At 36.8% G+C, this 21,469-nt stretch overlaps 1 protein-coding gene across 1 annotated transcript; it reads left to right on the plus strand.

Annotated features, from left to right (window-relative positions):
* The first annotated feature begins 1,376 nt into the window (after positions 1 to 1,376).
* On the plus strand, positions 1,377 to 16,660 carry LOC128211048 (cytoplasmic dynein 2 intermediate chain 2-like). Its single transcript, XM_052915438.1, has 11 exons — positions 1,377 to 1,514; positions 3,102 to 3,186; positions 3,454 to 3,592; positions 4,071 to 4,203; positions 7,077 to 7,258; positions 7,721 to 7,854; positions 8,431 to 8,510; positions 8,934 to 9,115; positions 9,792 to 9,949; positions 10,774 to 10,982; positions 15,274 to 16,660. The coding sequence occupies exons 1-11, from the start codon at positions 1,456 to 1,458 to the stop codon at positions 15,401 to 15,403; spliced, it is 1,491 nt and encodes a 496-aa protein (XP_052771398.1). The 5' UTR covers positions 1,377 to 1,455; the 3' UTR covers positions 15,404 to 16,660.
* Positions 16,661 to 21,469: the final 4,809 nt, after the last annotated feature.

Genomic DNA, 21,469 nt, shown 5'->3' on the forward strand with positions numbered 1-21,469 from the left:
CAAGTGCACGATGTTCTCAGAAACACAATAGCAACCATGGTCAAGGGCACGCTGTCCCCAGAAACACGATAGCAACCATGGTCGACGGCTTGCTGTCCCCAGAAACACGATAGCAACCATGGTCAAGGGCACTATGTCCCCAGAAATACGATAGCAACCATGGTCGAGGGCGCGATGTTCCAAGAAACTCGATATCAATCATGGTCAAGGACGCGATGTTCCCAGAAACACGATAACATCCATGGTCGAGGGCGCGCTGTCCCCAGAAACACGATAGCAACCATGATCGAGGGCGCACTGTCCCCCAGAAACACGATAGCAACCATGGTCGAGGGCGTGCTGTCCCCAGACACTCGATAGCAACCATGGTCGAGGGAACTATGTCCCCAGAAATACGATAGCAACCATGGAGGAGGGCGCGCTTTCCCAAGAAACTTGAAAGCACCCATGGTCGACGGCACTATGTCCCAAAAAAAAAACGATGCAACCATGGTCGAGGGCACGTCGTTCCCAGAAACTCGAATGCAACCATGGTCAAGGACGCGATGTTCCCGGAAACACGATAACATTCTTGGTGAAGGAAGCGATGTCCCCAGAAACACGATAGCAACATGGTCAAGGGCGTGATGTCCCCATAAACACGATAGTAACCATGGTCGAGGACTCGCTGTCCCCAGAAACACGATAGCAACCATCATAAGTAGTGTCTGTCAAGACAAAATCATGAGAAAGTTTTTTTTCTGAAGAAGGCAATTTCTGACTTTGAGACGACCTGAATGAGAAAACATTTGTTTCCCGCATTTGTGCTGGCATTAACATGATATCACGGATGATTTTCATCAAGTTAATTCAGGAAATGATCTTGATATTGATCCCAACAAGTAATTTTAATTACATGTCAACACAAAGATTGAACTTGCCGATATTAGCATTAGTCAGATCCTTCCGTACATGCAAACGACAAACATTTCTAACTGCGTACAATGCAATAATTAGTTGGCCGACATGCAGTAAAGCCTTAATGATTGAAGATGGGCGTAGTAATGTAATCTAACTGACTAAGAATACAGCCTTATTGGCTGACACATTTTCAGTGCTACGGGGTATGCGTATCGGATAAGTGCGAGTAGGCGGCTTAAAAACACCCGCGAAAGTAGAAATTCTTAATGATTAAGCCTAGTACTTTGTGATTGCCTATCTACAATTCCATTGGCCTAAAATAAAGGGTGTATTCTAACCATTGGTACGAAACCATTAGTGAGGTGAAGAAATGACGTAAGATGTATAATCGTGCAAGATCAAGATGACGGTTCATCCTACCGGTTTGAAATTGCCGATATGACTGAATGTAAGAAATGGTTTAGTGTAACCTTTGATTGGAATTTGGTTGTTTCCAATGTAAACTTTCTTTTCTATTTTAAGTTTCCTGTATATTCGGTGTTATTGATAACAGTAATGTTTACAGACGAAATTCTTGAGGGGGTGAACTTTACATCCACGTGGAAAAAAGAAAGGTTAGTTGTCTAAAAGAGATGAAAACAACGTTGTAAATAATTGTTTACTAAAGTTTGGATTTATGGATTTCGGATACAACGCTACCTATGTATGTATAATATCATTTAGCCTAGCAAAGCTCATGGAAGTTTTAAAAACAGATAGTCTCCTTATTTCCAATTTGCTTCTTTGGTTGAACTTGCCTTGTTTTTATTGAATCGTTAAACAGCCAATATTTCATAATTTGACACGATTCATACAGTGAAATATTAGTCTAAATTAATAGACACGTTATACGGGATTCTTCCAATCCCTGACATCTAAACGGGTTTATGCAAAAACAGGGTTTTTGAAAAATATTGAAATTGTATTTAGAGAAGTATTTTATGTTTGAAATAGATAATAAAGATTTATATTCATATTGTACCATGTAAGTGCAAAGATATTTTGCACAAAACAAGCATTTAAATGCATATAAACACAAATTTACCTTTCCTATACAACAAATATTTCTTGTTTTTGTTTTTATGATAATTTATAGACGCAATATGCTTTAACCCGGAATCCTGATCGGAATAACTACCCACTTTTGATACATAAAAATTTGTATGTGAAGGATTTGCCATATCAAAAAATCATAAAAAAAATCCGTCAACGTATACATGTAATTATTTGGACTTTTCTGGCCGGGAATGACCGGCCCCAAATTTGCTATAAAAAAGGTCTGTATGAAAATTAAACTAAAAGAGCAAAGGAAAATCAGATACAGCAATTTACCTTAGATATCGTAATCGATTGATTGTTTTTTTCAAACAAAATCAATTATAGTGTTGATTTTTAATTAATTATAGTGTTGATTCTTAATCAATTATAGTGTTGATTCTTATCATAAGCCCACACTGGAGTTCTGCAGAAAGCTGCATTCATATTTCTTTGGTCAACTGATCAGCCACTGAGAGTTTAAAATCCGAACTCAGCGAAAAGCGGAAAGACAATAAATTCATTGTGTTTGCCAATATGCAGAGGGAAACGGAAAGTGGGTCTAAAACTCATTCAGTGTGCTGTAGCATGACTGCGAGATACAAATTACAAATCACACGAGGGTCCGGGTAAATTACTTCAGCTCTTGTTCCCACTGTGTTTTTTTTGTGTGACCAGTCTTAAACAGATAAACCAGTACTGAGAACTTTAAGTTTTTTACTTTCAAATATGTTTATGTTTTGAAGGCACTTTTAAACAAAGTTCTCCATTTTGTTGACTTGTTTCACAGTCAGAAAATTTATAAGAAGTGTTAAGAGGCCATAAGTAACCATTAATATTTTTTTGTTATCTCGACTCTCTCATTAACTACCATTTCCATTATTACCCCTTTTGTCATTCGGTAGCAGGGTCTTGAAAGTGGCACTTTGTCCTAAGTAACCACCATAAGAGTACTCATGTCTGTAAAATATTATATATTATAAAATGTGTCCTGCTCTGTAATTTTAATAGTCTGCATAAATATTTGGGTTCAGCAACTTCTGGATATTTTAATCATTTGTGGATGAAATTTTTAAGTGTGCTTAGTATTTGCATCTATTAATTTATTTATTTTTATTTCTGTCCAGGTACATCAATGACAGTGGCACGCAGACAGGAGCGTTGATGGTGTCAGACGAGGCCGTGCAGTCATACACATATGTTGACGAGGCTGTAAGTGCTGCACGGGCTATTGACTATGAAAAGTTTATCATTTGATTGGCTGAATTAAAAAAGCTTGGATCATTCCAATTGGATTATTTTTGTATTGAATGAACATTACTGCATGTTGTGAGAGTAATTCAAAAGTTTTAGGTTAAAAAAATAATCAGAGACATGATTTTTACATTAAATTTCTGATTCAAGATATCAGGGACTTTGTCTGTATTACCTTATTCTATGCCAATTGACCAATCAAGGCTGACAGGCAAGTTATTTTAGGTACAAACAGATGAGGAGCCACGAAAAAAGTTACGCTTGGCGGACGATGTATCTGGTCGACTGTTGGAGTTCCTGAGAAAAACGGAACCCCTCTTGTCCAGGCAACTAGTCAGCAACTTGCACAGTCGAGCTTTCGATGGTAACATTTAGTTTTAGACCATGCTGAATATTTGAGTTTAGAGAAATGCATTCACTTTTTAGTGGCCTGTGTCAAATTTTACTGGAGGTAATTCCCTAGAATAGATCAAATGCAGGGGGAAATGGTGAGAAACATTGGGTAGAATCTATCTATCAGCCCATAAATCGTAATGGAATGGAAATCTGAATTGTCAGAAACTGACTATGATCTTCAGGCAATAATTTCATAATAAACCATATTCTGCGGAGAATAACAGTTGAATTCAGTGTATAAAAAATAGTGATTTCAATTGTATTTTTTATTTAGTGTGTTCTGTGTAGAATGACTATGCAATAAAAAAGAGAGTAATTTTTTAGTAATGTTATCCTTCAGAAACTTGTATAAATGACTTCAAATTATGTAGCAGAATTTCTGATATGTACAATGTAACTGCTAAAGAAATAGTAATTACCCATATCTATTATGCTATCATTGCCAGACTACACGGTGGGAGAGGATGATGAAAACACAGGTGTAACCAGTCTACACACCCTCACCAATGCAGCTCTCAATGAGGAACTACAGGTCACCAGTCTATCCTGGAACTCCACTGGATCTGTTATAGCCGCTTCGTATCCTTAAAGTGTTGTTTGAAATTTATATTTGTTTTTGAAATTCTTATTAAAAAGTTTAATGATCCAGCCCGTGGAACACGTAGCTAAAAATACATCTGTGTGGTGATTTTAAGCTCACCTGAGCACAAAGTGGTCAGGGTGAGCTATTGTGATAGGGTGATTGTCCATCGAAGCCTGTCGCCAATCTGTCTGTTTTTGGTCAACATATTCCTTTGAACAACTTCTCCTCCTAAACTACAAGGACAATTTCCACCAAACTTCGCAGGAATGTTCCTTAGGTGGTCCTGTTCCAGATTTCTTCACTGGTTGTCATGGCAACCCAAAGAAAAATTTTCTCCGAAACTGCTTGCCTGATTTCAACATAATTTCACAGAAATGCTCCTTAGGTGACCTTGTATCAAATTCCTTCACCCCATGTTGACTCGTAAAAAACATGACTCCCAGGGGGCGGGGCTACTTTTTAGCTCGACTATTCCAAGAATAAGGAGAGCTATCCTAGTCACCTGAGCGTCGGTGTCGGCGTAACGACTTGTGTTAAAGTTTTTGTAAGAGTTTGTGTACCACCTCAAATATTGACATATGACTTTGAAACTTTGCACACTTGTTCATCATCATGCCCCCAAACTGTTCACAGGAGGAGGTAACTCTATCAAGCATTTTGACAAATTATGCCCTTTCTTCTACTTAGAATTTATGTTAAAGTTTGCGTACCACCTCAAATATTTTCAAAGTCCATTGACATCTGGCTTGGAAACTTTGCACGCTTGTTCACCATCATACTCCCAACCTGTACACAGGAGGAGGTATCTCTATCAAGCATTTTGACAAAGTTATGCCGCTTTTTTTACTTAGAATTTATGTTAAAGTTTGCGTACCACCTCAAATATTTTCCATTCAATTTATGTAAATATCTCAGCACATCATGTATTGCATTGAAATTTAAACTAATAGTGATCCATGCATGTTTCGCCAAAACTTTTCAATCCATACACCGAAAAGCGGCGGAAAAGTCGAGCGCGCTGTCTCTGTGACAGCTCTTGTTATTAAATGTCTACATGGAAAACTATGAAAATCTTCTCTTCAGAATCCCCAGCCCTGATTTTAACCTAATCTCACAGGAATGTTTCTTAGGTGACCCTCTATCAAATTCCTTCACCCCATGTTGATTCGTTTTAAAAAAAACATGGCTGCCAGGGGACGGGGCTACTTCACACTATATGTCTATATGGAAACCTTTGAAGGTCTATTTTTTTATAATTGTTTATTGTTCTACAATCATTGATGATCTCTACTTCAAATCTCATTAACTTCTTCACATAAACTGTGGTAACAAAACAGTGGTCGAAATTAGCACAAGCCCGCAAGCCGTGCACTGGTAAAATGTATTCCGGGCTTGCTCAAATTCTGAAATTTATATAGCAGGGCTTGTTCAAAAATATGATTCCATGCAAAAGTATTAGAATTCGGGCTTGTTCATCCGAAAGTCTAATTTCGATGACTGACAAAATATATAAATCCAACCTAAATATTGTAAGAGTTAACAGGGTATTGTCTTTATATGGGTGGGCATTTGAGGGGATGGCTTCTAGTATGTCGTCCAATCAATAACATTAGAAACCTTTGTCCAATCATGTGAGTGGTATCGGGCCATCTTGGCCCTCTTGTTTATATATTGTTCTTATATCATATTTTACACATCATTTGGCAAAAAAGAAAATAAATTTATTTTGTAAATAACATTTCTAATAATAGCATTTCAGCTTTTATTAAACAAAGGTTGAAAGAAAATTGTAGAAGTTCACACTTCATATAAAATCTATTTATTGATCTTTTATTCATCCCACACCAAAACCTCAGCTTATCTGTTAATTTGTACAGCAATTTATTGCCCTTATTTTTGTCGAGCAGCTTGTGGCGACAGAGACATAGTTGTCACAATGGCGGTTATTTGAATTACATGTGTGCATTTGTCCGGACTGAACTTTGTCTGGGCTGTCTAATGACCATGCATTGTAGGATTTTCAAAACACTTCCCATGAAGGTTCACAATGATGAAGTGATGTATCACTCACAAGATCCAAGTCTGAACCTCAAAAGTCAAGGTCAAGTTTAATGGTCAAAGGTTGAAATAATTGTCAGGGCTGTAACTGGACCATGCATGATAGGATTTTCAAAAAACTTGCAATGAAGGCTCACCATGACAAGGTGGCGTGTCGCTCACAAGACTCAGGTCTACACCACAAAGATTAATGTTTCACATAGTGGTCAAAGGATGAAATTATTATTTTCCACGCTGTATCTTGACCATACATTATAGGAATTTAAAAAAACTTGCCATGAAGGTTCTCCATAATCAGGCAGTGTGTGGGGCACAAGACCAAGGTCTACCTCAAAGATCAAGGTTTCACTTAGTCAAAGGTTGAATTGTTTCTTGTCCAGGCTGAGTCTTGACCATGCATGATTTGATTTAACAAAAAAACTTGCCTTGAAGGTTCACCATGATGATGCGGTGTGTCATGCACAAGACCCATGTCTGTACCTCAATGTCACGCTTGGAGGTTATAGCCTTATAGGTCATAGTGAATACTGTTGATACGACTGGCCTGGACTAAACTTTATCTGGGCTGTGTCTTTACCATACATTATAGGATTTTAAAAAAAACATGAAGGTTCACCATGCTGAGGTGAAGTGTCACAGGTTCCAGGTATTGTTCAACTCCATGTTACTCTTTGTCGCAATTGCATTGAAGAGCATTGTATCTGTGTCAAAGGCTTTTTCAACAGGCTCGACGTGTCAGCATTTTGGCTTCGAGTTTGTTTTGTTTGCATTAAATGATTGTATTTTATAAACCCTTGACCAATTTGACCAGCTACGGTAAACAGGAGCACGAGGACTGGTGCACACACCGTACAGTGTTGTGCACGTGGAACCTGGACCGGTCAAGCATGGTGCACGACAAACCGGACACCAGCATCGAGCTGGACAGCTGCCTCATGTACATAGCTTTCCATCCTAAGAATCCTGCCATCATAGCTGGGGGAAACTTCAATGGTAGGGGTATATTGTAATTTTGGTAATGGTGCAAAATCTTTCTTTATATAAATTGTATTTTGCAAAAAAACATTATACCTTGTAAAAGTCTAGGCTGAGTATGTTTTGTAGGTTTACATATACTAGTACATGTAGAACTGTAAATCTACCCTCTGTTCAACCATCTTGAAAAACTTGGTCTGCCAGTATATAAACGAATCATCGACTATTATAATAATTTAAACACAAGCAAATTACACATTTTGCAGTTTAAACCATATATTACTTCAGTTAAGCACAATTCATTACATTTTCTGTCAAATTCATACCGTAATGTTCAAATCCTATGTGCCCTCTATGTTCCTCTTTTGCAGTACTCTGTCCTTTTTTAAACGTGGCTGAAACCCTGCAACCTATTCAGCATTCATAGCTCTATGCTTTGCATTAAGTTCCTTATTCTAACCCTATACACTTATACCCTAGGTGAGGTGATGTTGTGGGATCTATCCCGTGAGGATGACATGCTGATAGCAACATCAGGGCTCGGGGAAGATGCCCACCAGGAGCCCGTCACCAAGGTGTACTGGATCACAGACGCCAAGGGCAAGAAAATCTATGTGAGTGGGATGGTGTCCTTAAATTGTAAATGTTTTTCCTAATGGTAATATATCTTTGTGCAGTAGATTGTCAGAAGGCACTCATGCAGGGCTTCTAGAAACTGGCAATTTGCCGTTCTGGACCGATTTTGACCAAGCCAGACCGATTTCAGTTTCTAAAAGTGTAAAAAATTGGTCCGAATTTTTTTCATTTTTTTCTAATTTCTGTCCAAAACGACTTAAGTCAGTAAAATTTGTAGAAATTGTAATACACAAATCTTCTTGGGTTATTCACACATTCAAAATACCCCCATTAAAAGTGTCCTAGTTACCATCATACCAACGCGACCAGCTGCTTTTTTCCGCTTTGCTGAACACCTGATATCTGTAAATTGGGCAGACGCTTGCAATCATTTCAATCAAGTGTAGCGGTAGGCCGCAGAAGACACAATAAAACAAATTATGTGTTAATTGTGTACTTGCAGCTATCCATTAAAGTGTTAAAATTGGTCCATATTAATCGGGGCCCATGTATGTACAGAATGGGAAATAGTTTATTCATGTGATGCAGTTTTTTATTAATATGTTTCCTTGTAGTTGGTGAGTGCAAGTGGAGATGGCAAAATTATTCAGTGGAAAATTGACAGAAAGGCACAGAGACTAATGCCTAAAGAAGGGTAAGATTTGTATGGGTCCTTGGGAGTTTGGTAAAACCAAGAGAGAATTATTTTGTTCAGTTTATGTTTAAGATCTCAATATTGATTAATTTACATTCATTTAGGGATTCAATCTTCATTCCTTGAAATGTGAAAGAAGGCTTTTACACTTGTTTGTGACGTCACTTGTTAAGGAAATATGGGTCATTTGGTGGTATTCACCAACATTTCATTTCAGTGAAATCCAGTGAAATCTGCTAATAATATATCAGTGTTATTTCAGTATGATTTTAAAACCATATGTAAAGATATTAGCATGATTGTCTGCTTATAATGCACATAACGTAACAAAACTAAGTATTTCAATTCTCCTCCACAAGTAATTTTGCATCATGAGTTGACCAAAACTATTTCTTCTTCTCTTACACATTGTTCTACCCTCAGGTTTATGTTGATGACGGGTAGTCTGCCTCGGAGTATGAAGGTGCGGGGCGTGCGCGGGGACCGGGAGGTAGGAGTCACGTGTCTCTCCTTCCATGCCGAAGACAAGGATACATTCATTGTTGGCTCGGAAGCCGGTGTCATCTTCAAGTGCTCCATGCACTCACAGGGCCCTCCTGCGGGCAGTAAGTAGAGTTGATGTGTATGACAATCTATTGTAATTAATTAACCAAAAATTATATATGACATAATAAGAACCAGCCCATCTGCCACCGAAAGTGTATATGGACAGAGGCGTTAGCCCCGGTCCATTCACGTTAGGGGGCTGACTGGCCAGTCCTTATAATGCCACATGGCCCTAAATGGCATGTAGATATTTCCTATATTATATCGAACATTTTATATTACCATTCAATATTTTTAAAGCACTATAGATGTGTTTTATTAAACAAACCTAATAATGTTTACTTGCGAAAAATTTGGATTTGTATCAAAATACAGTGATATACATACCGATTCACTTTATATATACAAAGAAGGGACACATTTATGTAAGGTATTATATATTATATTATATATATGGGTTAGTGTTATATATATGACCCACAGTGGTCTGTAATATTTCTTAAAGAACATACATTGTGCTTAGTGATGCAAGTGTTATAACCTGAAATATAATCTTCAAGACTTATATGGGACTGTGTGCCATCATTTCTGAACTAGGTTTTGATATTACAAGTGAAACATGAGTATAGTATTCTGTACATACTAGAATAGCTTTAAAGGAAATTAACAAAACAGACTAGTGCTTGCGTTCGCTCTTTGGTGCTATTGTTATGGACTCTTATTGTCTGTTTGCAGGTCATGTGGCCTCGTCCATCCCACTGAGGTCCCCAGTAACATTCACATACAGCCCCCACCATGGTCCAGTGTTCTCTGTTGAGTGCTCCCCCTTTCACCGTAACGCCTTTCTCTCATCAAGCATGGACCAGTGTATACGCCTCTACAGTCTCCTGCAGGTTGGTGGGACAGGACGCTTGTCAATACATTAACAGACTATTTAGCGGCATTTTTTATTTCTTGAAAAAGAATCTTTTTGGTTTGTGTTTTTTTAAAATTACTTGTAGGGTTTGGCAAGTTTTGAATTGTAAATGAGGCTGCTGCTAATGTCGCATTTGACCCGTTGCAATTAAAAGTACATTTAACATCATCGGAAAATGAACAGAAAATGCATTTAGTAGTATTATGTTTAGTGAGGTCATTTTCCATTGAGGTAATTTATTGTAATCTCATGTATGTAATAATTATTGCATTATTATTTTACATTCACAATTTGAAACTAGACACTCAGCTTTGGTCTGCTTATTTGTTAATATTCACAAATGAAAGTTTCATGACGCTAGGCCTCTTGAATGTTTCTCATTAACCCTTTGCCAGTAAGCAAAGTGTCGTTAAGCTGTAAAACCATAAACAATATATATATAACAAATTGAATGTTGATGCGGATTTATCCTAAGATGAAACATGAATGTTGTTTATAATGTTACATAACACCTGTGACATATCAATGCCACAATTGTCCATCAGAAAATAAAAACCTTGTCAAGCAATGCAGAGGTCAAAGGTTCAAATCCTCCTGCTGATATTTCTCTTTTTCTTAATTACTTTTGAACGTTAATGATTAAATGTATAGATGTGGTCCAAAACTGACATTTGATAACCTTTATTCCTCAGCTTATTGGCCGTTAAAACATTTTTTGAATACTAAATATGAAACATATTGTTGGTGTGTTTGTTTGTGTTCACAACATAACGTAAATCAAATGAACTAATATATCTCTAGGCCCAGCCAGTGTTGACCATAGAGCCTGGTGAGGGATATGTCCACAGCGCAGCCTGGTCCCCAGTGAAGGCCACTGTCCTGGCCGCCACTACACAGTCTGGCATGCTCCTTATATACGACCTCAAGCGAGGCAAGACTGTCCCCATACACAGCATCCCCGTCAACACAAAGAAAGAGCCGGTATACTCCTGCCAGTTCAATCCCCAACAGTAAGTATAACATGTGTACCTATGCACTTTTTTCTCCATCAAGTTTGTGTGGCAATTCAGTACAAAAACAATGTGCTGGTAGAAGATAAATTGTTGTAGCATTATTATATTACCCTGTTGAAAAGATTCATAACATGGAAAGATATGGGCAGGTTTGAGAAATAAATTCATAACATGGAAAGATATGGGCAGGTTTGAGAAAAAAAATTAAAGGTAATTTACAAGAAATGAAATAAAAAAGCAGCAATTGAAATCCACAAATATTGAAGATATGGCGCTGACAAACTCCTGCCAAAATATGTAAAAAAAAGAAAGAAAAATAATTATGGTTCTGGATGGATTTGAACCGCTACCTTGAAACCCTCAAATGATTTGTAGTCCTGTACTTAACAACAGAGGCTAAAGCATTAAAATTAAAAGAGTTTCAGATGGAGGTTTTCATTAGGAGTGTGCTGCCTTGATGTACATATACATGATAGGATTATGGTTCTTGTGCACTGCATTTCCTCTCATTGCAATCTATCTAAATACCGAGTTTTAATTAAATCACATCAATAGTTTGGAAGTTATTAAGCACAAATCATGAAAAAATGGTTAAGGGGAGATAACTTAATAGATATGCATGATAGGATTATGGTGCTTGTGCACTGCACTTTTCCTCAATGCCATCTACCTATATTTTAAATTTTAATTAAATCACATCAATAGTTTGGAAGTTATTCTCCTGACAAGAGTGTGACGGACGGAAGGACGGGCAAAGCGGCAACTATAAATATGCCCTCCCTTCGAGGAGCATAACTAAATATGTCAGTCATCGACAGGTATCATCTGCTGTTTCCCGAACCTGATATAACAGAGAAGGTAAGGGAAGCCGTGTATGCATACCTGTCGGGAATAAACTACCTAAACAAAATTTAATACCACACAAAACAAAAGGTTTTATAAGAAATAGGGTCTAAATAGCACAGCACTTATTAAACAACATATGCAAAACATGTTCATTGTATACGCCGTGTACCTGTTGTTGGGGCCCTTATCAAAAGGGTGGTAATACAATGACTGCTTTAACATCCCAAGGAAGCAAAAAACATACATTAATAATAACTTGAGAAATAAAACAAAATAAAATAAAAAGCACGTTCATTGTATACGCCGTGTACCTGTTGTTGGGGCCCTTATCAAAAGGGTGGTAATACAATGACTGCTTCAACATCCCAAGGAAGCAAAAAACATACATTAATAATAACTTGAGAAATAAAACAAAATAAAATAAAAAGCACGTTCATTGTATACGCCGTGTACCTGTTGTTGGGGCCCTTATCAAAAGGGTGGTAATACAATGACTGCTTCAACATCCCAAGGAAGCGAAAAACATACATTAATAATAACTTGAGAAATAAAACAAAATAAGATAATAAGCACGTTCATTGTATACGCCGTGTACCTGTTGTTGGGGCCCTTTTTTAAAAGGGTGGTAATACAACGACTGCTTTATCATCCAAAAGAAACAGAAAGCATAAATAATTTCTTTTTTTCTAAGTAAAATATAAAGCACGTTCATTGTATACGCCGTGTACCTGTTGTTGGGGCCCTTTTCAAAAGGGTGGTAATACAATGACTGCTCAAACATCCTAATGAAGCTTAGAAAATAATTCCCTATAAGTAAAACTTTATCTTAGTGAGGGGCATCACGATCCCCTCTGGCGCCTTGCTTAGAGATACGTTCATTACAAACAACAAATATGGCAGGTTTACCTGACAACTACAAACACATTATATTATATTGAACAAAAATGAGCATAGAGGGAACGAAACGATAACCGGCACCTTAAGCGACACACACGATAGTGATTCACACGAGGAACGAAATACTAAGCTAACAGCCAAATGTATATAGAATATTTATTGTTTTACATATTTTACCTTTTGGAATTACCGAAACATACGAATGGAATTCATGGATTTAAGCAGGTTATTTGGAACGATGAATACCAAATCGACTATCCATTATTATCAAGTCCGGTAAACAAACATTTCATTCCTGGAGTTATGAGATGAACGCGTATAAATTGGATCTCTACTACTTTTAGTAGCTATAAATTACTGATTTTCAATCTACATTATGGTGACAAAACATTTCTTTTCTTTTCTTCTTTCGTTTTCACATGAAATGATGAGGTATTAAGGAGTATGATGATATACATCGATTTAACCATAAATTATTAAATGCAAGTCACCATAACCTATAACGAAACCAAATTATTTTTCGGGCGAAGTTGTCAAGAAAGAAAACCAATATCGGTATAAACTGTATAAAGACATTTTGAGTTAACAATTCTACCGATTTAAACCGTTACATCCATAGTGCTATTAGAAGTCCATGATGATTTTACATGCTATGGTGATGGTGTTGTAATATAACGCTTCTGGTCCAGGTTTATTGTTAGGAAAACAGTTTTTGATCCTAGCCCTAATTCATTCATTCACTTAAAGATATTGAAATTTTGAAAATATACATGGTTACGACCTATTGATAAAAAGGAGAAGGCACTGGACCAGGGGCTACATACCTGTATATAAAAAGTATACTATGTATTTTTTTTTATCCCGCACATACATATTAAAATGGAAAAAATCGGGCGCAGGCGCAAAAAAAAACCAAAAAAAAAACCTATATTATTAATCATTATTATTTTTAAAAACAACCATAATAACCCTCTCTATATATGTACATGTACATTTAAAAAACATGTAGGCAAAGTAATGTCAACGCACTCTCTGGTCTTGAAGAATTTCCAATAAGTAAATAGTGAGGCAATAGTCGGGCATCGACAACAAAGTGGTCAGTTCATATATATATTAAAAATATTAATATATATAGTGGGCAAAAAGTCCTGTTCTCACAACACTTTCTTGTCAATGAACTGACCGTGAGTCTTGCCCATCCTTCAAAAAAATACCATTCTTACAAGTAAATGTTTTTTAAGATACAAGACTGGAGAAATGAAACCATATCCAATATTCAGAGCTGTGGGACCTCCCTAGATGTCATTCATCGCAGGTTTCGCGGCATTTTGGGTAAAAATTACTCCTTTGACGAATATCCCATCAACCGATGGGGGTAAAACTCCCCTTTTGGCTTCAAAATTCTGTTTAAGTCACACTTGGGGATGTGACGGGGTCAAGCCATAATGCAGCCATTATAGGGCGCGGGCAGACCTTTATAAACTCAACAACAACAACAACAGGAGCATAACTAGTGACGTTAGAGAGATCATTAAGCAAATCACTCAGGTCTATAGAATGCATACAATACAGAAACATAAATGTGTTAGTGAATAATATTATTTTTTCAGACTTTGTATTTACTTTTGATAATCTATTTTTAATACTTGATAGTCAATGAAATGTTTTATGGGATAGTTACAGCTGCTTAAAGCCCGAGCCATATCATGCCTTACGGGAGCCAAGTTCTATGCTGTAACAGATGATGTATTGTACAATACTATGTCTTTTAAAATCACTTGTTAGCAGGCCAAGTTGATGGTGACAGGTGACGTGCTGGGCTTCGAAACACTTACAGTTAAAATAACACATGGTGTTAGCAGGCCAAGTTGATGGCGACAGGTGACGCGCGGGGCTTCGAAACACTTACAGTTAAAATAACACATGATGTTAGCAGGCCAAGTTGTTGGTGACGGTTGACGCGCGGGGCTTCTAAACACTTACAGTTAAAATAACACATGATGTTAGCAGGCCAAGTTGTTGGTGACGGTTGACGCGCGGGGCTTCTAAACACTTACAGTTAAAATAACACATGATGTTAGCAGGCCAAGTTGTTGGTGACGGTTGACGCGCGGGGCTTCTAAACATTTATACAAATGAATGCCATGATGTTTGTTGGCCCGGTTGTTGGCGACAGGTGACGTGAGGAGCTTCTATTAAAACACTTATAATAGTTTGAATGCCATGGTGTTTGCAGGCCCTAGATGTAGGTGACAGGTGACGCGCGGAGCTTTAAAACCACTGGTACAAGTACTTAAATAGCATGGTGTTTGCAGGCCCTAGATGTAGGTGACAGGTGACGCGCGGAGCTTTAAAACCACTGAAACAAGTACTTAAATAGCATGGTGTTTGCAGGCCCTAGATGTAGGTGACAAGTGACGCGCGGAGCTTTAAAACCAATGATACAAGTACTTAAATAGCATGGTGTTTGCAGGCCCTAGATGTAGGTGACAGGTGACGCGCGGGTCTTCTTACCACTGAATTTAAATTGATATACTGTTTGCAGGCCCCAGTTGTTGGCGACAGGTGATGCGCGGGGCTGTATCCAGGTGTTCAGCCTCAGCTCTAGTCTCAGAACGGCCTCGGGCAAGGATGCTGACTTTCTCGGAGATCTTGTGAATGTCACCGCAGAGTAGCGGTGCTGTACCCGTGCTTGCCCCATTGAAACACTCTAACATCACCGCAGAGTTAACTTGGAGCTTATCAACTCCGTAAATAACATCACCGCAGAGTTAACTTGGAGCTTATCAACTCCGTAAACATTTCGAAGTGCATGTATTGTCAGAAAGGACGACAACTTGGACTGGCATCACTACATGACATGTTTACCTATAGTTAGTGATCTCTGAATCTCACTGTGAATTTATTCTAAACTTCTCTGTTCCAAAATATTTTAACGCTTTTTGAATATTGCGGTAGCCTTGGTGTCTTTATCATCGTCGTCATTATTAAAAAACTTGAATTTCGGCCATAACTCAAATTCCGTTCAAGATATTGAATTGAAACTTTGTTCGTTTACAAATGTTACCAATTACATTAACACATATACAGTAAGTCTCACAACCCTGGTGTTAACAATTGTTAAGTTATGCCCCACTTATGTATGGAAGAACAGACGACCAGCAGTGCTCGTGTTGTCAATGAGAGTTCTGCAGGGATGACAACTTTTTAGAAACAATGACATTCGTTAATGTCACACATGTGGTAATCTCTGTGTTGCATTTAGTATGCAATAGGCATGGTAAATTAAAGGTGCATCATACAGGTTGGTACAAAAACAACCATATTAAATGCATTATCATGTTTCACTAGTTTGACTTTAAGGATCAAAATAAAAAAGGCATATGATTTAGGTACAAATAAAAAAAGCGATATTTTGGCACTTTTTAACTGAAGAATTTGTGGCTAAGTAGCTGTTAAATTTTTTTTATAAAGGTCAATATTTTTAATTTGTACCTAAATCATATGCTTTTTGGTTTTGATAATTTCAGTCAAGTGAGATAATCATGAAAAAATATTATTTAAAAAAAAAACTATAATGTAGACATTTTTTTTATAAAAACCAATACCTGCAGTAACTGAATTTAGACACTACAATGCCTTAGTTGATACTAAGCTAATGTACATTGCAAAAGTTGCTTCACATTTCTGTTACAACATTTAAGCTCGCTGTCTGTGATATGTTTTGTATTTATGATAATTATTTAATAAACATATTTAAAAATAAACTACTTGAAGCTGATCTTGAAGTTTGTAACGTGGGGTAACTATTAAACATGCACTTGTCCCTATCGCTTGTATTTCAACGCATATAAATACATGAGCGCATCCTCTTAGTGTATGAGGCGGATCCGTATATAACGCAGCGCTCAGTAGCCAACCGGACCAAAAAAAATTCTGGTTTTCCGTCCTACCCTTATTGTTTTGCGAATGTGCTGTTTTTATTGTCAGAACATTTACATGTATTGATTCTTGCCCTTACTTTTTCAATTTGGGGTGAATTTCCGTTCGTTGACGCTTGTATGTATACAGATAAAACCGACGGTTTTGTCGATGTGAAAATGATATTAAGACACATGTCATTTAACTAGAGGAGAAAAAAAATCGACATACCTATTTTTTTTATTTTTTTTTGGCAATGAAATCGAAAACAATTCATTTCCTTTGTTTGGTCTTATAAGATCTGTTCCCGTCCAATTCTAATGTTATTTTTAATTTAGCTTTATTTTGATCTTTTTGTCTTCTTGAAAGGCTTAGATTATATAGAACCCTCCAATGTCAACCGACACCATAGCACATTTTAGTTAAAACATATCTAGTCAACATACGCTCATATATTTATATAAAACAAACGTCAGATTACACAGTAATATGTTATATTATTGTATACATGATTTATTGAAACGGAATGAAAAAAGAGCAGGGGCGGTATTCATAAAACATCTTAAGTCATTTCTTAAATAATTTAGTCAATTTCCTTAAATTTTCGTGGTCAAATTGAACGAAAAGTCTTTTTGACATAAAAGTATGTATCCTCAATCAATTCAATAAAAACAACGCATTTCAGATATTATGAAGTGATTAGGCAAAACCAAATTAATTGTTTGTTTAGGGTAACCTTCCCAAAAGTTTTAGGTAGGGTTGGTAGGGATTTTTTTTTCAAAATCTGTCGTTAGTTCAGAGTGTTTTCTTGCACATGGGAGTCGTTCCCAGATTACTGTCATTGCCTGACTTTGTTTTATCTGGCCCCAATTTCTCAAAACTTTTTAAGTCCCTTATAACAGGATTAAGCTAAACTCACTATTTTTGTTGTTCTATAATATGTGTTATATTTACTTCTTCATGAGTTTTTATAAATTATATAATAAAAATCTGTATGCTTATTTGAAGAAACCATTTTTCATTTATCAAAAATTATTAGTAGTATGTATTTTGGCTGTTTGAAATAAGCGACTTAAGCCTGTTAAGCTTAAAAAGTTTCGAGAAATTGGGGCCATATAAACAATAATTCTGATCGTCCAATTCGCATTTATCCGCCCTTCGTAACTCTCTATTCGCTAACGAATATTTTTTTGCTCAGAAACGGAAAAAAATAGTTAGGGTCGGCGCATTTTTATAGGTATGGTCGGGTTACCCGAAACAGACATTTTTTAGGCCTTATATGATATGGTGAGTGAGATTCATAGCTTCAGAAAATGACTTGAGATGTTTTATGAATACCAGCCCAAAGCTTAAAGTTTTTCTCCCGAGCAAGTGACAATCTTGTTACTTTTAATAAATTTCTGCTTAAGAATAATAGATAGCAACCTGGTACTTAAAGTTGGACAAATGATAATAAGAAATGCTCATATTTCAAAAATAATCCGTCACCTTATCATAACTAAACTTTAGCTGTCATCATTTGTTTACTGGTAGACCAGTTGTGGCTAGAGTTTTATACAATTAATCATGTTTTGTTGTTTGTGAAAACATGTTTTTCTTCGACTTTAAATGCACATTTATAGGGTAATATATGCCTGACAGCAACAACATGTGGCGTTGATTCTTCTCCTGCTATTCTTTGTTTGACAGGAGTAGTTGGATTAATTTAATCATATATTATTACATTGAGATACATTTACACACAATATAATAAAGAAAACAAGAGAGAAACTGAACCAGTGAAATATACCACTAGCTGATTAGCTGATTCAGAGGGGGTGGGGGCGTGTCAATATCGGAGATAAAAGTAATCAAAATACGCTAAAAATGAACCATTTCTGAGTTGAATTGTTAAAACTGTCGTGGGGGGACACCAAAACCCACTTGCCAACATTTTAAACCATAAAATATTCCGTTTTAAGGGAGGGTAGCATGTCAAAAACTAGAGGTACTACGTTACGCCCCCTGTAACGTCAATTTCTGGACCCGCCCCTGTATAACATTGTTTGTGTTTACATAATAAAGGTAACGTATAATGCAAGAGTTGGGCCCCTAGTTTTTCCAACCGATGATCATGTTACTGCACTTTTCCAGTAATTTGATTGTAGCTGAGCCAAGAAACTAATGTGTCAATTTCTGTACATATATACGAGTTAATACCTGATTTTTATTCTGCATAATTAATAAATTATTTGAAAGGTAACGATCAGGTTATATTCACCGACAGTGTGATCCATCACTACAGGTAGAATGGTGACACTGCATTATTTTTGCATAATACACCGGATAGGCATTTCCGGTGAAATTAGCCGTCCCCTCGGGTCGGATTTTTGTATTCGGTCTAGAAACACATTTTGTACATTATTGATATAAAAATATACAGGATTTAAATAAAAGTATACGGGCTTTAAATTAAAGTTAGGGGTTTTAGATCAAAGAATACGGATTTATACGGGTTTTAAATCAAAGAATACGGATGTATACGGGTTTTAAATCAAAGAATACGGCTTTTAAATCAAAGTATGCGGGTTTTAATGATTCCCCGTTTATATACTTCATGTGTTCATGTCAGTAAAATATGTCATCTAATTCGTTCAATCTGAGTATAGGTTTTTATAGAGAGATTGATGTATTAGTTCAAAACTGATGAGGATTGGTGTAACAGGGGTTTTTCATTCGTCTGTGCGTAATGTTATAATCCACTGATCAGCCAGGTAGAACCAGCGTCAATTCAGCTTGAAACGGCTGATCTATCATCAATCTTTCTTCATCTTACCGCAGAAAATCAACATTCAACATGTCGAAACACAATTGCTTTGAAGTGTATAAAGGATTTGACAACCGTGTCGAGCCTGTCCATCCATCGGTAGTGAACGACTGTGGGGTCATTCATAAGTTTATACATGGAACAGGATAATTACGCAACATTTCAAGGGACGCAATATAGGTTATTGCAAAAAATATTTTAATTGTAATGCATTATTGCTTTTAACTCATTTGACTTGAATGATCAAAACATAAAAACATACGATTTGTGAGCAGATTAAAATATTTCATCCATTTCATCCATTATAAATGTTTTTGTTGTTTTGTTTTTTTGTTTTGTTTTATTTAAAGCTACATTCCCACAAAAACGATACTTACGTCACACTTAAAGGGACTCAATTTAGGTTGATGCTAAAAGATGTTCTTAATTCTAATGCATTGTAATGATTATATTATTTGACATAAATGATAAAAATCACATACAATTCGTGAGCCGATTTAAATATTTTATTCATTATAATTATAATCTTTTTTAATTAAAAGCTAAAAGCATTTCAAATGACGTAATAAAATAAGAAAGAAATAACTATGCTTTTTTGCTTCAACTTCAATTGTTAAAACGCAAGACACATATTTCATGACCCTCGGTTGGTTGTTATCCGGTAAATTTTATGTCGATTGTAACCACGCCCCCATCTCCGCCCCGGGGGCGAATTGCTGGTTAAATCTCCGTCAAATGCCCCGCGCTTCAGGGAACATAGGTAAGGCCCATTCCCCGCTATTTTAGGCGCGAAGGCAAAACCACCGCATTCACCCGGCACTGCGTGGCCACCTAGATGTTAAAAACACGGCCCATTTCCCCAGCTATACCCGGTATACCCCCGGACCTTGGGGGGGGGGGGGGGCGCGTGGTTATAATTGACTGCTGCATTATCATGACACACACATGTTTGATACTTATGTTAAAAAATTAACCAATTGATATTTTGAAGCGACGTTTATATACTTAAAATGATCCGGATACCACTCCTTGCTTGCAAAGTTTAGAATACAACCTACATTTTCAGCCCCGACATTGCAGAAAGGCAATCATAATCATTATGAATTTTGTTTTTCGCGAATGTTTAAAGATTCGCCTACTGCAACTCATCCGATATACATTCCCTGCGTCAGATTTTGCGTCGGCAATGTGTCAGCTTATAAGATTGTTTTTTTTTACGTCAGATGGATGACAAGAAGTAATATCTTAATTATTAAGGACGAGTCGTTCTCTACGGTTACTCCGCTCATTCTTAATCATTAAGATTTTACTTCGGGTCATCTAACTATTACTTATGCAATGAATACGAAATAAGTTGTTTTTCGGCCGTAGGCCGACTGAATTCACTCTGACTTCATGTGAAATGAACAGAGATGAACTGAATATAAATAAAACTTTTATTTGCCATTGTGAAATGAAGCTAGAAGTCCCATAAGTCATTGAAAGGAAAGTCGAATACAAGAAAGGAGTATCGAATATGCATCGTATCCGACCTTTACAGCTCTGTGGTTGTTTAAAAGTTGAAAATATTTATTTTTTCGCAAAAAAATCACAGAAAAGTTGGACAGGATGGACGCAACGAGAAGAATGCTAAAAATATGATATTTCGGAATCGATCTGGCTGATCGATAACCATGGGTCGAGGTCACTCTACGCCTATTGGACATACTTTAGTCAAAGCGTCAAACGAGATTTGTATCCGAAAAACTGTGCAAGTTATTAAATTAATTTCGTTTTCTCAAATACTGTATTGCATTGCTCTTTTATTCACTGAGTAATCAACGCCTTAATATAGATCTATAACCGGTCAACAATTTAACCAGGAACAATATCTAGTGGGCTCAAATATTCTAGCCAACTTTGAAGCTGCACTCTTACAAATTGATCGTTTTGACAACGTTTTTTTTATTGTTTTTGTCTTGGAACGAACCAATCTTTGGGTAAATATCCGAACACATGTGATATAAGACTGCTG

Source organism: Mya arenaria, chromosome 12, assembly GCF_026914265.1.
Source record: "Mya arenaria isolate MELC-2E11 chromosome 12, ASM2691426v1".
Classification (NCBI taxonomy): domain Eukaryota; kingdom Metazoa; phylum Mollusca; class Bivalvia; order Myida; family Myidae; genus Mya; species Mya arenaria.